This window comes from Acipenser ruthenus, chromosome 4, assembly GCF_902713425.1.
Source record: "Acipenser ruthenus chromosome 4, fAciRut3.2 maternal haplotype, whole genome shotgun sequence".
NCBI classification, from domain to species: domain Eukaryota; kingdom Metazoa; phylum Chordata; class Actinopteri; order Acipenseriformes; family Acipenseridae; genus Acipenser; species Acipenser ruthenus.
In genome coordinates this window covers 100,510,974-100,529,947 of record NC_081192.1, presented here as the reverse complement: position 1 = coordinate 100,529,947, position 18,974 = coordinate 100,510,974, and the positions used below count along the sequence as shown (strand labels likewise).

The following is an 18,974-nucleotide window of genomic DNA, read 5'->3' as shown; positions in this document are numbered from 1 at the left end:
GTTGAATACTTATGCAAGCAAGATATTTCAGTTTTTTATTTCTTAAAAATATTTCCCAACACAAAACCAAATGTCACCTTACAATAATTGATTTTGAGTTTCAGTGTTTTAAAATAAAATATCAAACAGAACGAAATTTCAATGTACCATTTGTAATTCAGTAATATGAGAGAATTGGTCAGGGGTCTGAATACTTTTGCAAGGCACTGTGTATATATATATATATATATATATATATATATATTTAAAAAAATACATGGATGAAGGCTATATTTGCATCCTGAGCCATTTGAAAAAAAGGGCCTAATACCACAGTATTGACGTCAAAATGGCATATTCGTCTAGAATATTATACTTGACCTTTGACCCATATTTGACTCCTGTGCACCCCGAGACCACTTTCAAAACACAAAATGTCTCGTTTTCAATCACTCGACAACACCCACAATTTGTGGTTTTTAGGCACTTTTAACAATTCTGTCTCTGTAAAGATTTACAATCATCCTCCACCAACAGGAGCACCAAATAAGCGAGCGAGACAAATAATCTTTGACTCTGACAGCGACTAAGAAAAAAAAAAAAAAGCAACCCCATTGAAACACCTTTTCCTTAAACATACGTTATGTTTTGCAGTTCATTATCTACCCAGCTTAATTCACCATTCCTGAATTATCAAAACGAAAATTATATATAAGATTCTTTAATATTTGACTTAATTTACATCATTATTATTCACTAAATTCAGTTGCAATTTGAACCTTAACACCCATTTACTGTCTTTTTATTACAAATACTAATATCCATGTATTATAAAAAATAATAGATGGGCTTCAGTGAGTTACAGGAAAAGAATTCCATCTTGGGTTTCTGTGACAGTTTATAAACTACTTGACCTAACGGTCTCATAGTTTATGATGTCACATAAACCCTAGATGGAATTATTTTCCTGTAACTCACTGAAGCCCATCTATTATCTCTCTCTATCTCTCAATATATATAAAACCATAAAGCACAGGAACAGTATACGTTTTTCATAGATTCTCTATGACTGTATTGATTTCTTTATTTTCTTCAAATATTTCATGTTAAAACATAATGTCCGGTAACACAAACAGTTTCTGTAGAGAAAGACAGCATCCCTGTTTCTGCCACCCATAGTGACAACACAGTACAAGGGTTAATAATGTTCTTGACAATCTATTGCCTGACTTTTAGTTAGTGTTTAAGCAGCTGAAAGCTGGGATTCAGTACTTACCACTGTGGATACGCAAGTGCTCCTTTAGGTGGTGCTTGTATTTAAATGCCTTTCCACATTCAGTGCACTTAAATTTCCGATTACCCCCAGACTGTGCTACATGACGCTACAAAACAAATTAATACAAATTTTCAATTTCTCAGGTTACACAAAAATCTGGTTTACCACATTTTGTTTGTAAGCTGATCTACGTATTTACACTTTGGCTAGACACCAGGTAACCGGATATTGAATCCTGGCTTTTGTAACTGAAATACAGCAACACTAACATGTACACATGGTACAATTGGCATTTCATAATAGCTGGATATAAATCTTAAATTACAGTAAAATAGACATTAAGTTAATGGCAGTATTATGATCTAGGACCGTGCTCACTTGTGGCACTTAAACGATCCTGCACCATGTTCCAATACTGGGCTTGAATTATTTACTGGAGCTTCAATAAAATATTTAAAAGGTCTGGCTTGGACAAGGGATGATTGTTAAAAAAAATAAATCAATCAATCAAAACACCCTACCTGATCCCGCCCAGATTTGTGCGCCGTCATGTGACGTTCAAGTTGTGTTCTGTAGGCAAACGTGTAACTGCAGAGGGAACAGCTGAAGTTGTCTTCATTCTTCTCGTGCCTGTACTTGATGTGTTCTTTCAGAGACGTGTATCGCTTGTATCCTCTGTCACAGTACGGACACGTGAGCAGCTGAGAAAATGCATCTGCCGTCCCTGTGCCGGATAAAACAAGAACAAGAAATAACCCCCTACTCACAGAACGCTTTATAGATTGAAACACTTTCTCTTTTCACCCACTTCATTTCAATTGAAAATAATAATCACATGTTTGTCACTGCCTATCTTCCAGAGGGAGGAATCAATATTCAAGGAGAGTGTTTTAGGTGTAGGGGGAATTCGAAAGCCATTCAGTGTCAGTGATTGCAAGGTTGGAAAAAATAATTGGAGTTGACAGACTTTTGAATGTCTCCTAATGATCCGGGTTGAGGATGAAGTGAAATCAGAAAATTACAAGCCCTGAATCCAGGTAGGGGAAAATACTGGAGATGAACAGGATTGTAACCAAGTCGACTTTATAAAGGAGATCAAGCAAGTGAAAAAGCAAAGCAATACTATCTTTTTAATGGTAACTGCTCCTCAATGCAACTTAGTGCTTCATTTATTCTTCAGGGGAACTTTGTATTTGTCAAGAGTCAAGCAAACTTCTGAAAAAAATAATACAAATCACTGGGGATTTCTGATTACCAAAAATGTAAAAAAAAAAAGAAAAAGTACAAAACAAAAAAAGACAAAAAAACATGTACCTCCCCCACCACCATTTTGTTGGTCTATTTGATTTCAGATAAATGGTAGTTCCTTTCCTGCTTAAATTAAATTACATGTATCAAATCTGCTTGAATTTTAAAGTGATCTGTTTGCCAGCTTTGTGCTTCAATCTGTAATGCATTCTCAAATAGGGAGGATCCAGGCATGGTCAATACAAGTCCTAATTCACAGATTTAATGCAGATTCCCTACAGAGTTGTACTGCCTCCAGTCATAACCAAGACTGCTTTTGAAAATGCTTCAATTCCACTGCCTGGCTCTACAGGCTTCAGATGCCCACGGCTAGCCGCTGCTTTTTTACAAACCTGGCCAACCTCGCAAATGTGTGTCAAAAGTCACTGGGGGATTGTGGGATGGCACTGTGTTTTGTTTTAATGAAACTGACGGCAACACTGCCTTTAGAACAAAGCAGTCCGGGCAATGGAAGCCGAACTTGAAGGAAAGTTCATTGCTATTTTCATTATGGAAGTACATATGATTTTAGACAGCCTTCTCAAGACCCACTTAAATTAACCCTCCAAAAGAAGACGTAGGGAAAGTGAAACATAAAACAATAACACATCATAAAGAAATGCCTTAATAATCAATGCAGCTCCGTGTAAGGAAAAAAATGCCTCTTTTTGGGGGGGAATGGGGCGAATGTCGCTTCGTTTTTATAGATCAAGTTCCACATGTCTCAGCATGGCCGTAAACAAAGAGCTTAAACCCCTCCTGGCTACATGATGACCAGAGATCCTAGTTCTCCGTTAAAAAAAAAAAAATTCTCTGATGAAAACAAAAAAAAAATCCACGTTATTCCGCAATTAAAATAAATTATTATTATTTATTTCTTAGCAGACGCCCTTATCCAGGGCGACTTAAAATTGTTACAAGATATCACATTATTTTTTACATACAATTACATTATTTTTTTACACATTATTTTTACATATAAAATTACCCATTTATATAGTTGGGTTTTTACTGGAGCAATCTAGGTAAAGTACCTTGCTCAAGGGTACAGCAGCAGTGTCCCCCACCTGGGATTGAACCCACGACCCGCCAGTCAAGAGTCTAGAGCCCTAACCACTACTCCACACTGCTGCCCCAAATTGAGTTATAAACAACAAAAAAAAACTTGCATGTTTTTTGCAAATGTAAAACTAAAAATTCTCTGACAGCATAGAAAATCCACATTATTCTGCAGCAAATAGATTCCTATGATCCCTGGTGATGACACACTTCCTTTGCGGCCAGTTTGGCTACATCGAGTATGAGATGCAAACCCTGAGCAGATGATATCCACACTCAGCCGCTTGTGTGAGCAGTGGGCAGCCATAGCCAGGAGTGTCAGGCAGTGGAAACGGGGCATAAACTCTTAACTTAAAAGTACAGTATGGTTCTGTTGCTGCAGATTGTAAAGGTACAGTACGGTTCTGTTGCAGGTTGTAAAGGTACAGTACGGTTCTGTTGCTGCAGGTTGTAAAGGTACAGCACGGTTCTGTTGCTGCAGGTTCTAAAGGTACAGTACGGTTCTGCTGCAGGTTGTAAAGGTACAGTATGGTTCTGTTGCACGTTGTAAAGGTACAGTACGGTTCTGTTGCAGGTTGTAAAGGTACAGTACGGTTCTGTTGCTGCAGGTTGTAAAGGTACAGTACGGATCTGTTGCAGGTTGTAAAGGTACAGCACGGTTCTGTTGCTGCAGGTTGTAAAGGTACAGTATGGTTCTGTTGCTGCAGGTTGTAAAGGTACAGTACGGTTCTGTTGCTGCAGGTTGTAAAGGTACAGTACGGTTCTGTTGCTGCAGGTTGTAAAGGTACAGTACGGTTCTGTTACTGCAGGTTGTAAAGGTACAGCACGGTTCTGTTGCTGCAGGTTGTAAAGGTACAGCATGGTTCTGTTGCTGCAAGTTGTAAAGGTACAGCACGGTTCTGTTGCAGGTTGTAAAGGTACAGTACGGTTCTGTTGCAGGTTGTAAAGGTACAGTACAGTTCTGTTGCTGCAGGTTGTAAAGGTACAGCACGGTTCTGTTGCAGGTTGTAAAGGTACAGCACGGTTCTGTTGCAGGTTGTAAAGGTACAGCACGGTTCTGTTGCAGGTTGTAAAGGTACAGCATGGTTATGTTGCTGCAGGTTGTAAAGGTACAGTATGGTTCTGTTGCTGCAGGTTGTAAAGGTACAGTACGGTTCTGTTGCTGCAGGTTGTAAAGGTACAGTACGGTTCTGTTGCTGCAGGTTGTAAAGGTACAGTACGGTTCTGTTACTGCAGGTTGTAAAGGTACAGCACGGTTCTGTTGCTGCAGGTTGTAAAGGTACAGCACGGTTCTGTTGCTGCAGGTTGTAAAGGTACAGTACGGTTCTGTTGCTGCAGGTTGTAAAGGTACAGTACGGTTCTGTTGCTGCAGGTTGTAAAGGTACAGTACGGTTCTGTTGCTGCAGGTTGTAAAGGTACAGCACGGTTCTGTTGCTGCAGGTTGTAAAGGTACAGCACGGTTCTGTTGCTGCAGGTTGTAAAGGTACAGTACGGTTCTATTGCAGGTTGTAAAGGTACAGTACGGTTCTGTTACTGCAGGCTGTGGTAGTGTGCTTACCGTTTTCGTCATGGCCGCTGGCTTCGGGTGTCCCCTGCCTCTGCTCCTCCTCAGGTGCCTCTGGGTAGATGACAGCAGTGTCTGCCTGCTGCAGCATTTCCTCCACGATCGGGTCATTGTTTTGTTCATCTTCAGCTTCCGAGCCACATGCATCGTCTACTGAAGGAGAACAAAAAATATATATAATGTGGCAGAGTAGGGGGAGGAGAGAAAAAAATGTAGTCTTGGGGTTTGATATAAGACTACATCCCCCAGAATGCCATAGGGTTGGAGTTGAGCCAGAAGTGGAATCACCTGGCTCTTATTTAATGAGGGACACCTGCCTGTGACTAAGCAGGCAGGTATAAAAGCAGGTCACAAATGTCTGTTGGGGCTGTCTGTGTGAAGGCCAAAGACCTGTGTGGTCAGAAGAAAAAGAAGGTACTGGGAATATTGTGTGCTGTGTGTAACTTGTTTGTGTTATAAGTGTTTTGCTGAAGCAGTAAATGGCTTAGCCGTCCGGCTTATAGTTTAGGGATTGTGAAAAAGTTAGTTCGTACTCCATTGGGAGTTAGGTTTGTGTTTTATTACTTCATTTTGTGTCTGTTATTAGTGTCTGTTATTTGAAGGGTGCAAAAGAACCTGAGCAGAGAGGCTCCGTTACATAATAAATATTTTGTACCTTTTCGGGCTGCTGGCATGACTTTTTTTTTTTTTTTTTTAATAGTAATCTTCCCACAATCATGTTTTTATTGAACAACAAAGACCCCCACAGTTCCACCCCCACAAAATAGGTGTCTTGAGAGCTCATTTTTGGCTTCATATTTGTGCATGTCTTGTATCTATTAAAAAAACACATACACCCATAGAACTGAATTACACGCATACAAATCATACCTTTACCTCACCCCCCAGGATACAGTCTGCGAACCAGTCATAAGTTTTAGATTTGTTAAAAAAAAAAAGTTGATTCATGTATTTTATATTAAACAAAGTTAGATTTGATTTCTATATTTATAATCCCAAAGTAAGTTGAATTTGCTTAGAAATAGTTTTGACAGGCTGAACTGTGGAGTAAGTTAACTAGCAGACAAGCCAAACGACCAGGTCTGGTCTAAAATTGAAAATAATTGAGAGACACTGAGGGGTGTAATACACATGGCTTATACATAGTGGAACAAACTGATGTCATCCACAATATGGGCAACACCCCCCTGCATCACTGGAACTGTATATTAAAAGATATTAAACAGGTGAAATATCTTTATAGAACAGAACCAGGGCCTACAGACAAGGACATCTGGAAGGGGGTGCAGGGTGTCATAAGTACATATCCCCTTCGAGAATGAGCACCAGATGTCACTTTGTAAGATGCAAGGACACATAAGGTTTATATTTAAAAAAAAAAAAAAACTAAAAAAAAACCTATGTTTATTCAAGACGCACTAGGGCAGCACAGACAGTCACATACTGCAAATGCTCCCACACTGACCTAGCACCCTGCCCTGGAGTCTATGAAGGTTAAGAGGGGAGTTAGGACTCATTGCTCAATTCCTGGACTCTCTCACTGTCTGCCTGCGTCACTGCCAATCATTACCAGATGTGACTTTTTATTTTTATGTAGACATCTGTCTAATAGTTAGGGGCTAGTAGAGAGGACACATACATAGACCTTTAAGTGCCACTACTATGGCGTAGATTGCCACTAAACCATGGAGTTACAGTATGCATATTCATAGGATACCCATAACGACCTACCCACAACCAGTAGGAAAGAGGAAGTAATTACACAGAGTGAGCTGTAATGTGTTAAATGCCCAGCAGGTGGTCTATATACTCACTGGTGTGCAGTTAAATTGTGGCAGCCAAATGGTGGGGGTATAAACATCAGCAGCTGGTGGTTGAGATTAAGTTTGGACCAGGATCTCCTGGACTTTATTCTTTTACTTAACATACCTGAACACCTCTCTTCATAGTTACACCCACAACTAATGAGAAGCGTTTCCAAAAGGAAATGAAAAATACCAGTTGACAGTTAAATCAGAAATAATCATGGATACTGTAATACTGAACAGTATATCGATTTGGACACCAAGGGCTGAAGCGATTCGTACCTTACGGCTGACATTGAACCACAAAGCCCGACCAATTTTGTCTGTATTTTAATACAGCATGAAATGTTCTGTTCTAGGTTAGATTGTTCATTGGGAAAGAACAAAGTTTATCCACAGCAGAGTTTTGCAGAGTCATCTGCAAGACACACTCACACACACCCCCCAATGGCATCAAACCACAAGAGCAGGGTTAATTCTCCATTGTATAACTGACACAAGATACACCAGTTTCAAATAGTTGTACTGGAGAAATGTAATTACATGGCTGAAATGTAATTAGAAAGACCACAGGTTTAGCATTACAGGACTGACAAAACAATCCTCATGACCTCCCTGTTAGTGTGTGCAGTGCTGTTCCCCAGCACACCAAAGAAACAGCTCATTTCAAGCTTAAAATTGAATGTAATCTTTGAAAAGATACAACGTGATGAAGTTACATCACTACCGTTATGCTATCACTAGATTACTAAATACAGCAGTCACGGTCAAACACTTAGTACGGCCAAACAGACAATGTTGAAGTATAAAATACTTAAAGTATAAAATGAACAAAAAACACTGTGTATTCCTGTTGATATTTCTTAGTTTAAAAAAAAGTATCATAGTCGCTGTTTACCTTTTTCACCGCTCTTGTGCAATTTATATATTTTGAAAAAGGTTTGTTTGGGGGAAACTTCTAGTAAAGGAAGAGATAAAAACAAAATAATCTTTTTCTTCTGATAAACACCCAGAACCTACAGAAGTGCTGAAACTGCATGACCTCAACAGATTAGTGTTCAAGATTTGTGTTCCAAACTGTAACATTAGTAAACTAAATAGGTGGTGCTGCTTCCGACGGCAAGCCACTGGGAAACAGCTCTAAACACAAAAATCAACTGTTGCTAGGTTCCTAAATGCTTTTAACAGGACCAAACCATTGCCAGATTGCCCCACCCCTCCTAAATAACACGACACTGTGCTGGAGCCAGGTCTTGGGAAAGTGGGAACGATAATAAAAAAACACAGCCCTTCCTATTATCTCAATCTGCAGTCTTCATCCCAGTGACCTAATAGAACGAATCATTGCAATTGGGGAGCATATTCCCTTATTTGTTTCAGGGAAGAAATTAAAGAGGCATAACAAAATAAGGGACTAGATGGAGCAGAAGGCTAATCACCACCGCAGACCTGGGTTCAAATTTGGCCCAGGCATCAATTAAAAAAAAAAAAAAAAGAGCTTTGTGGTTTCATCTTCGTCATTGGTGAGCATCTAGTTCACATTACAAAACTCGTGCACAATTCGCAGTTAGAAGTCTCTGCTTGAGAGAGGCCCAAGAGAGAAGTCACTGTTCCTCCCCTCATAAGAATTATATTCACGTTTTGACAGCTTTATATTATTTAGTTCCCTCTTGTTTTTGTGCTGGTCCCAGTTATTATCTGGGGTTTTTGTGTAGCTTCTTGAGGCAGATGAAAAGGTGATATCTAGCCTCCCTTCCTAATCCTGCCCCTTCCTTTCCTTTTTTGTATGCAATAGCTCTTTACATTGGTGACCATGTATTAACAACAGCAAATGAAAAGGTGGGGCTACAAAGGAATCCCCTTCCTGTACATCTGAATTCAAAAGAACAAACAAGAAAAAATGAGGACTTGAGAAGAAGATGTCACCAAATCCCTGGAGCCACTGAAGCTACAGCAGTCCCTCGCTAATACAGACACCGGTATGCCGTAGATTCGGATATGCCGGACACAATGCATGTCCCCCAGTAATATCCAATTAAGTGTGACGCTAGGTCACTGTGAATTGCATCATCCATCCGAATTGCATGTGTACATAGAACACATGAATGTTATTTCAGCGCAATGATTTACACATTTAAAATAAATTCAGCACTATAAAATGTGTGTGATCCATATATATATATCCCGTCCTGTCCAGTTTAGTGAGACACTAATGCACTTGTGCAAGTACATGTGATCTCGAGTTATCCCAGTCGTGAAAGTAAGAACCCTAAACAGTTTGTAAAAAAGCAGGATGCATTAAGTACTTGGCTTTAAAACACCACACAAAGTAGGTGCCCTATTAAAAGGCAATAAAAAAGGATTTTGCTTGCTTGATCCACTATAAATTGTCACATATTTAGCAATTGATCTGAAATTGAAAAAAATACAGTCCTGTTTATCCAGTGCTTAGAATTGTATGGGTAAATGTACTTGACACAGAGTGATTGAATACCTTGTTTTTCCACAGTTAAATTATGCAGTGCAAGCTAGCAGAAAAGTACATGTTTGGAGAATATACCAGATCTGCTTAAATTTGTGATTTTAAAACGGAGCGCTGCTGCTGCTGCCGCTGCATCTACAGCATGACAGCTTTGACAAATAAGGTATTTATATGGCTCACTTATTAAGATTGTGGAATCTAACAAGCAAGGAAAAAAATCTGAAATCTGACTGACACAATGCAGTAATATTTTATATCATCTTCAAGAAACAAATTCTACAAAAGAACAAACTCAAAAGTTAATTAATCAAAAGTTTCAGATACTGCATTGTGTTTGTGACAGAGATTTAAGGTGGTATTACAATTTGCTGTTTTATGAACCTATTTATGCATAAATTTGACACATTCCTACCTTTAAATCCAACGTCCCCTGGCTGAGCTTCAGGCCCCAAGGTGTCTTCTCCTTTTGTTTCTGGAGTGACAAAACGAAAACTTGACATGAGGAAAGATACTATCTGACTGACCAAAGGAAATGAGAAAATACATTAGTGTGCATGCAATCCTGCCTATATGAATTGTGTGAGAGTAGCATTGTGTTCAACTATGCAAGAACAATTATGCACAAGCAGAAGGACCTCAGTGACTTCACAAGGAGCATGATAGCAGGTGCCCCTCCAATCTGTCTCCTCCCTCAATTCTGTGGCTACATTGACCAGCGTGTCCATCAATACAGTCTCCCAGGGTACTCAGCATCAAAAGGATATATATATATATATATATATATATATATATATATATATATATATATATATATATATATATATATATATATAAAGCCCTGGATAAAGCTGAAGTGTGTAAAGTGTGTCTGTTTGCTTCAATGTCCCATAGTTTGGCCTTCTGGGCAGTGGACTTCATCAGAAGACAGTTGGCTTTATGACACCATTAGCTGCCTTATCACAAGTTGCTTATCCTTTGACTCTTTGAGACCTGTATTATTTTTGTCGAAATAAAGTTATATAATTCAAAAAGGAACTCCTTTATTGAATATACATGGGAACATGACAAAACTTTTTTTTTTTTTTTTTAATATATTTCTACACGACCTCAGACTGGGACCTAGGAGTCCCGTGAGGTTCCAATGTGATTTCCAACAGCATATGTTAACATACGGCCCTAAAATAATGTCCCATCATGACTCAAAGGGTTAAAAAAAAGTAAAGTAAAATATATTCATGTTTTCTAAAATGGGTTTGAAAATGGAGCCCAGTGTCTAGGTATTCTAACCATGCTGGCAATTCCCAACAACGCACAGGTCGGAACTATTTTGTCTCATCAGATTCTTCAAACCGTTTTTACACATTAAGATCAAAGCATGTCGGGATCAACAGCTTTTCAATTGAAATTCACTGCCATTACAGCAGGTGGTTAAGAGCTACCGGCCACTTCGATATTCAGCTTTTCTTACATTTATTCATTCATTCACCTAACAATGTCAGAAAGCAAACGGAATGGTAGACATTTATAATATCAACCAATCTGCCTGAATGTCTTTTCTTTAAAATCAGGAAATTTCTATCTGGTCTGCCACAGCGAGAGCACCTTGAATCCAGCAATTTCAAACATCACACTTACATACCGAAGTGTATCAGACATGGCAGGATGTTTGATTTTATTACATTTTTGTAGTTTTGTAGGATACAGTCCATAAAACTAGTGTTTTTTTTATTGAATATAAATTAAATATAATAGTGTAAGCACAATAACGCTCTCCAGGGTGTGTGGCTGTTGTGTAATATAGCACGCCTCTGGTGTGGTGAGTCACAAGGCAAGGTACCACCAGCATGGAGCAGCACTCTAAATGGGTCCCTTCCTTTAATGTTTAACCACTTGCTGTTGAATAGGAAGATACAAATGAACGGAACAAACATGAATACGTTGGACTTCATGTGGGGCAGAGTCGATTTCAGGCAATCGCTTTGTAAGGGGGGGCTGTCCAGTCAGAGCCTTGCTTCTTTCAAGGTAGGTAAGACGACCGTTCTGTTGAAGCTGAATTTAAATGCTAATAAAAACAAATTACTGGCTTAAAATGGCATCTCTCACTGTACGGGAAGACACAAGTAGAAAAAGAGCTGAATTTATGCAAAGCATGTAGGTATTAGCATTTGCATATCATGTGTTTTTGTTCAGTTTCTTTGGTAAATTTCAATAGAAATCGAAACAGCTCAGTCTAAATGCCACAGTATGAACACCATCTGTTTTTTTTTGAGGGAGTCAGTTACAAATGACTGAAATGGAACAAAGCTAATCTGATAAAACACTTGATGATGGCACACTCATTTCGCCACATGTGTTTCTGCTTTCTTGATTACAGTAAAGCCCAACTTGAGGGGATGTAAACCTTAGTTTATCTTGGTGTATTGGTTTCAAAATGAGCCAACGACATTAAAATACACAGAAAAGGGAAAATTGGTGCTGTATATATTTAATAAGTTAATTCTCAGGTGTTTCATAGTCTATATATTCAGCGGTAACGTTCAAAGATACATATTTTTACTCTCACACATTTTATTGAGATGTAGAAAACACTGCAGCTTCTGTTGCTTCCTTTGAAGTACTCAAGTGTAGCATAACACATTATGAAACAAAAACTAGGGAGAAACAACTTGACCCTTACTAGTTTTTCATATTGCATTCTGAAATAAAATCAGTTTTTATTTTTCTGTTCTTTCCTTGTGTGGTCTGTTTTAGTGTTGTTTTAATAATAATAATAATAATAATAATAATAATAATAATCTATGTTCACACTTGCCGGTAGTCCTGCACATGTGGATGTCATGAATGTATTCTCTGTGCAGTCTTTTATCAGTGGCAAGAAATAGAAATTCTCTTTAAAAATAACAATGCAAATATATTAAACCATTTCTTCCCATCCATTCACTTCCTGTGTGCTGCAGGTACAGCAGACCCGTACTGACACCACACCATTTGTATGTGCAGCATGTGACTACCCCTTTGATATTCAATGACAGACACACAACGCTCTGAATATAATCTCTAGAATAACTAATTTCTTCTACTTCATGAGATTTATATTAACAACAAAGCACTACATTATCTAAGCCCTTTACTCCAAAACACTCCAAATAAGCAATTTCTTTGTAGTCTGAACTTGTTTCTTAGTAGTGGTAAAAACATGGTGATAACGATTTGGGTGAAATAGCTTGGAGAATTGTTCCCAAAGTATTTATTATACAGCAATCTAGGATTTCAAGAAATAACTAACATAAAAAATAAAAAATGTCTGCAGCTATGGTATTTTTTAGTTCACTTCACTTTAGACTGTAATTTCACAAAAATATGAAAGATGTTGTCCTACAATACAAGATAAACTATTTCAGTATAAAACCCATGGCAACTACTCACTTCTCTACACTGTATAACCTCTGTAGTGCCAAAAACTGATACCAATAGCCTCACGCGGAAAACCACTTCCTGTGAGGTAGGCCATATACATAACCATCTTGTTCACAATTTTTCCTTTGCCTGCTACTTTCTCCATGTCCCCATATTGCTCTGCAGGGACCGAGATAAGAGCCACTGTGCGCCCTGCTTCAGAAACTAATTCGAAAACACTGGACAACAAGTCATTACAGCTCATTATTATGACCGAGAGAAATTTAAAATTCAAACACAGGCCCAAGCAGGTTGTTACCAACCTAAAAAAAGCTGTTCCAGTTTATCAAAACATATTACAGCTTTTATTAAAGTCAGTATAACCCTGAGAAATATAAAAACACTGTTGCCTGCGTACTATTCTTCCTAAATATAAAGCATCCACTTGTCCTCTTGTGAACGTGTCCCTCTCCTTGGGTAACACGTCATGTGGCATTCTTGTCTCCGATTTGTCAAGTCTGAGATGGGCTGGTAGAGATTGGGTATGACTGCTGTACGATGCAGGAGAGCTTGAATAAAATGAGCCAGTTGTACTCGTGATTTTTCACACAACATAGGGGTACAGTAATGGTGGGCAATGGGGATTTGTAATAACTACTGTAATTGTTTCCAGTTCTGCACCTGAAAAATGGACTTAGCTTCATTAAGAGAATCATAAATCATAACATACACACATTTTCCATTTACAGTACAGTAAATTTAGGTATCACTGCTTGAAACTTTCTAATACCCTGCGGTAACACACACTTTTTCTTGAAACAGTCCTTAAAGTTGAATAGGGCCTCATTACACAGTTCATATAAAGTTAAGAAAGATCTTTCTGCAAAGCCTGTACTGTGTTTAAATGACGGCTAACACTGCATTCATTCCCTCGAATTGTGTTTAATAAGAACATGTAGGGGTTTTAACGGGGTAACTTGCATAGCACACATTGCCCCAGGTGGCCAAATCATGTAACCGTGTTTCCCTTCAGTTGAATTTTACAATAGCAATGGCTCAGTGCGGAAGAGTGTTATAAATATTGCAGCAATCTTAAAGTGAAAATCAAATGCGGTTCATTTTGCTGCTTTTATGGCAGAATTATCCTGTTTCTAAATGACACCAGATAAGCACACAGCACAGATCCAATGAGACAGAACTGGTACTGCGGTCAATGCTAATGAACACATACATAACCAGTCCAAAGACCCTGGGAACTGGACTGGGCATGTATTTTTCAGGGTTTGAAAGGGGTAACAGGAGTGCTTTCTCTTGAAGTTGCTTTGTGTCGCCACTGGGTACAAAGACCATGTGGTGTCTGGCCTCAGGCTACAATGGCTTCCTGTGGTGCTTTATAAAGATGGGCAGTTTCTCTGAAGTGATTTCCTTCTGACTCTTCTTGTGGTATGCGCCTGTGGGTGTGTGAGTTTTTGCTTCCCAATGTTTCGGTATGTTTAACATACCTTTTGTGAAGGGAGGTACTTACAGGGTTTTGATGCCATGGTAACTACACACACTTATTTATATATTTATGTGTGTGATGTAATTTACTACATAGTTAATGATCTGCTATTCCTTCCTATTTAAACCTTCAGGCATCATGGTATTGAGTCTATATCCATTTATTTTCCTTTATTTTTCTGTATTGTACATTATGTAATTTTATTTCTTCTAAAACTACAAATTGCAATCTCATTTTTTGTATTGAACTATTGGCTAATTTCCTTTTTTTTAATATCTTATGTTTGATAGGAGGAGAGTCTATATTCTTGTATATAATGCTGTACCTGTCTCTCCTACGCATTTTATTTTGTTAAATTTTTGGCAAAATATACCACACAAGGTTGCTAGTCTTCCATGATGGGTTTCTTATGACTGAATATCTATTTTTTATATTTGCAATTTCAAATATAAAGAGAGAGAGAGAGAGAGAGAGAGAGAGAGAGAGAGAGAGAGAGAGAGAGAGAGAGAGGGAGGGAGGAGATTCTGATTTGATCAATTAAAAGCATGAGATTCCAATGAAAAAAATATACTTTCACTGGTGACTGACAACAGAAGAGTTCACTCCATATCCTAATCCCATCCTAATCCAAGGGTGCGTTATACTGGGCTTGCCTACCTTCCTCCCAAGCTTCCTCCTCCTCCTCCTCCTCCTCTCCTTGCCCGTTCTCTGGTAATACTGCGTGGCTGCTTGGCAAGTCATCGTCTGGCACATTCTTCTCACAGTCTGCAGCGTCTGTCACGCTCTCCTCCTCCACGATATGCAGCTTGTCTTCATCGTCTGAATCGGAGTTCGCTTCCACCACGTTGTTATAGCTGGTAACTGGAAGAACAAGAAGAAGAGCAAGTCAGAAAGAGGCTAACAGCACATGAGCATATCTGTGTCACTGCAGGGCATTTTCTCAAAGACGCACCTTGAATTTCATGCATACAATAAATGATTGTAACTTCTTTAGAAACTCCTCCTGTAGATTATTCAGTTGTGTGTTCACAACAGTCTCGATAGTACAATTGTGTGTCTTTAACACAAAACATTTTCATCTTGTACTGTAAGCATACCGTAGGTAACTCTGACCTGTTTGAATTCAATATACGAATGTAAGAATACTGTGATTCACTAAATAACTCGAAAACCAGAGTTCTAGACATAAATATTTAACAGGGGATCTATGATCTTTATGTTAACCCTGCCCAATCAACAATGAGACAAGAGAGTCACAAATTATACACAACAGCTTTTTACGTACATTTTAAAGTAATGAAAAAAATCTCATTACAAATTATTGAACCATTGGAAAAAATAATATGCTCCTTTGACCTAAACCTTTGAACTGAGAATGCATTAATTCATTCAGAAATTATTTGGCTGTGATTAATTTTCCTGGGGAATTATTGAATCCCTTAAACCCTGAAGGTACACATGGAATTGGGAGGTTGGTCAAACAGTTTATTCTTAAAAAATACATTAGAGACTATTTGAAAGACCAGATCCAACCTGTCAGTACATTGTAAACCCTGTTTCAAGCACCTTATTGCAAAAAAAAAAAGCATCAATTTATTTGTGGGACACATCTGTACCTTATACCTTCAAGGGTTAAGGCAAATAATACAAAATTAAGGCTTTAGGCCTATAAAGGCCACGATGCACCTTGGTAGGCCTTTCTAAGTCATTAATAAAAGTGTTTTTATTATTCCGTTGCAGTAACCTTTAAGGCAAAACTGCCCTACAGTAAATGTAAAGTTTGATAACACCACAAGATATAAACCTACTGTAGCTGAGCTGGATTTCACCCTTCAGCACATCAGCAATTTTGTTCATGCAGCTGGTTATTATTAGGAGAATATACTTAGTTCATGTGGCTGTGAGCCCTACCATTCTAATCCCATGTAGTGCTGAAGATTTATATAGTGTGTAGCAAGGTGTGCAGTTCTAATTAGGGAAAGCAGGAGGTGAAGATGGAGTATTGATTTAGGGGCTCTAAGCAGCAGAGGGTGAGTTGGCTGGCTGAACGGTTTAAGCTAACCCAGCATGTAATTAGAATGCAGAGTGCTGCATCTTCAGGTATTTTTTTTTAACCTAGCTTACAAAATGCTTTACTAAAGCAAGGCAGGGGGACATTCAATAGACACTATACTGCAGAGTATCCGTCTGACTATGCCAGTAAACTGATTAATTCATACATGAACTGTACAGATCTTCAATTTATTACAGTCCTTTATTGATTTATCTGAATGACTCTACCTGTGGTTACGGTTGCTGATGCACACAACATCAATAATGCGACCTGGGGGAATTTGCTGTGTAGGCTTTTAAAACAGCGTGAAGCTGAAATGATTCATTTCTTCTCTTGACGAGGCTACAGTACAGTATATGTAGTCAAATTGCTGTACATATGCTACAGTACATATCGTAAAAAACGTTGAATAAGTCTATTTTCTAGGCATTTTTGCGGGGCCTTTAAAAGGGGGACTAATACACTGGTGCGACGTATGCGCCAGTGTGTGTAATATTAAACTACTGTACCAGCGCCACAATGGGATTACTACAGCCACGGTTATGTCTCACACAAACTTAACAGACAACAACCCGATTTATTTGTTCAGGATCTATGGCATTCAGGTCATGTTCCTAGGCAGAAACACAAAACCACTATTCGAATTAAAAGTTTTAATTTCTTACTCTCAATACCCTTAGTCATACTGTTTCACTTAGCGTTAGCACAATAGCTGTCAGTCTCTATGAATTCTCTTATTCCCACCCTCCCGAGGCATTGATTTGTCAACATTCAATCTGAACCCACCTCTGGGATCCGTACCAAACAGCTATTGGTCAGAAAGTCGAGCAGTAAACTTTTCAAGTCTTCTGTTCATTTTAACTGCAATCCTATGATAATGTAGGTGACTTAGACTAGGTAATGTAGGACAGTAAGAAAAAAAAGAAAATGCTACTCAGCAGGTTTGAAATTGCACGTTCTTGAATTTGCCGAAATACATGTTAAATCACAATGCTGAAAAAACAGTACATGACTGGAGACGAAACAAAGACAAACTTAAAATGGACAAAGAAAAGAGCTGATAGGAGGAAAGTGTTTATGGCCCAATGCAGAAAATATTTTGTTTGAATGGAGTACTTTGAATGACTTTAATACATACTGTAACTTGTTCTGCATGTCAGTGCAATGCAGTGGTACACTTGTAAAGTATGTGTATGGTTATGGTTCTGATTAACAAAACAAATCAGAACCAAATATTTCTACAGCTGGAAATTGAATGCAATTGTACTGCACCGTATGCAACACTAAACCAGTTGTGTTTACTGGTTATTAAATGGTGCACTGTTTAGTTTATTGGATTTTTAGTTTTTTAATTGATGAAGCAGCACTGTTTAATACTTTTCTTTTAAATTTGAATTAATACAACAAATTTGTAAAAGCCAATGCAGCGGGAACTATTGTCTAAGTATGGGTTTGGAAAGAAATGTTCTTGAACTTGTTTGGGTACTTGATAAGCTCAAATAAAATACAGTAGTTTTTGTGTACTTTTTAAATTTTGAAAAATGAATAGTTTCTAGCAGTTTAACTAAAAATGAAAAACAACACTGTAAAATTATTAATGGAATAAAATGTTGCAAACATGGGTTATTTTGAAAACAAACCTGTGTATCTTTCTTTATTTATCAGTGTTGAGCATGTAGGAAAACTATTGTAAAAAAAAAAAAAGTATTTTAAAAGGTGTTTTCCTAAAACTGAAGTCTCAGAAAGGGGGAGCGACTTTTACACCAGTGCGACCTATAAAATGATTTTTATGGTAAGGTTTGGTGCCACAGCTGCCAGCCTTTTTGTTTTCCCATAATACCCTGTTTAACAGTAACCTGCAGCATCACCCCGTTCAATTGGGCCAGATTTTATTAGTCCTCAGTTTATTTACTTATTTTAGATTTTCTAGCACAATGATGTTTTCTTTAAAAAAAAAAAAAGCAGTTAAAAAAATCCATGACTGAATAAATGCACTGTACATTGCAAATATACTTAAAAAAAACAGAGGATATGAATTTCCTTAACCACAATCTATTAGCTTATATGCATCCGTAACATTTAGTCAAGTAGGTGGCTATTGAACTTATGTTGGAAAATAAACACTTTTGGACATCAAGTAATTACTTCTGCTCCAAAACCAATTACAATACCATAATGTGTGACAAGATACATTTTCAACACTAGAAAGCCCTGCTGATAATTAAACGCTGGGATACCCCATGGATAACACAACTAAAAAAATGCAGCATCGTTTCATTTTTGGTTTTATTAATTATATGGGGTCTGTGAAACCAGACAATAATGGTCCCAGAAACATGCAATGGCGCAGACAGTGTTAAACAGTGTATTTTATTGTTTGTGTGCGTTACAGTTGCTTTTGAGGTTAAGACAGTTCCAAGTGACTGACAGGAAAGCACATGAATGCCAAACTTGTGCTCATTCTAGTAGGTGCTGCTAACCCCCTATTCAGATGTCCTCTTCCACTACATTAAGAAACAGCTGGGTTTTATTACATTTTTATTAAAACCCCAAAAACCTGGATGACCGACAA

The 18,974-nt window shown here is 38.1% G+C and overlaps 1 protein-coding gene across 7 annotated transcripts in view; it reads right to left on the bottom strand.

Annotated features, from left to right (window-relative positions):
- The window catches only part of LOC117971028 (zinc finger E-box-binding homeobox 1-like), an 84,365-nt gene that overhangs the window by 11,211 nt on the left and 54,180 nt on the right, over positions 1–18,974 (bottom strand). For 4 of the 7 annotated variants that reach the window (XM_059023242.1, XM_059023246.1, XM_059023244.1 and 1 more), the window contains exons 2-6: positions 15,007–15,210; positions 9,865–9,924; positions 5,160–5,318; positions 1,777–1,979; positions 1,256–1,361 (exon numbers count right to left, since the gene is read on the bottom strand). In XM_059023242.1, the coding sequence (XP_058879225.1) occupies positions 1,256–1,361; positions 1,777–1,979; positions 5,160–5,318; positions 9,865–9,924; positions 15,007–15,210 (732 nt within the window). The remainder of the gene's footprint in view (positions 1–1,255; positions 1,362–1,776; positions 1,980–5,159; positions 5,319–9,864; positions 9,925–15,006; positions 15,211–18,974) is intronic. The other 3 variants (XM_059023243.1, XM_059023241.1, XM_059023247.1) reach the window with 2 other exon arrangements.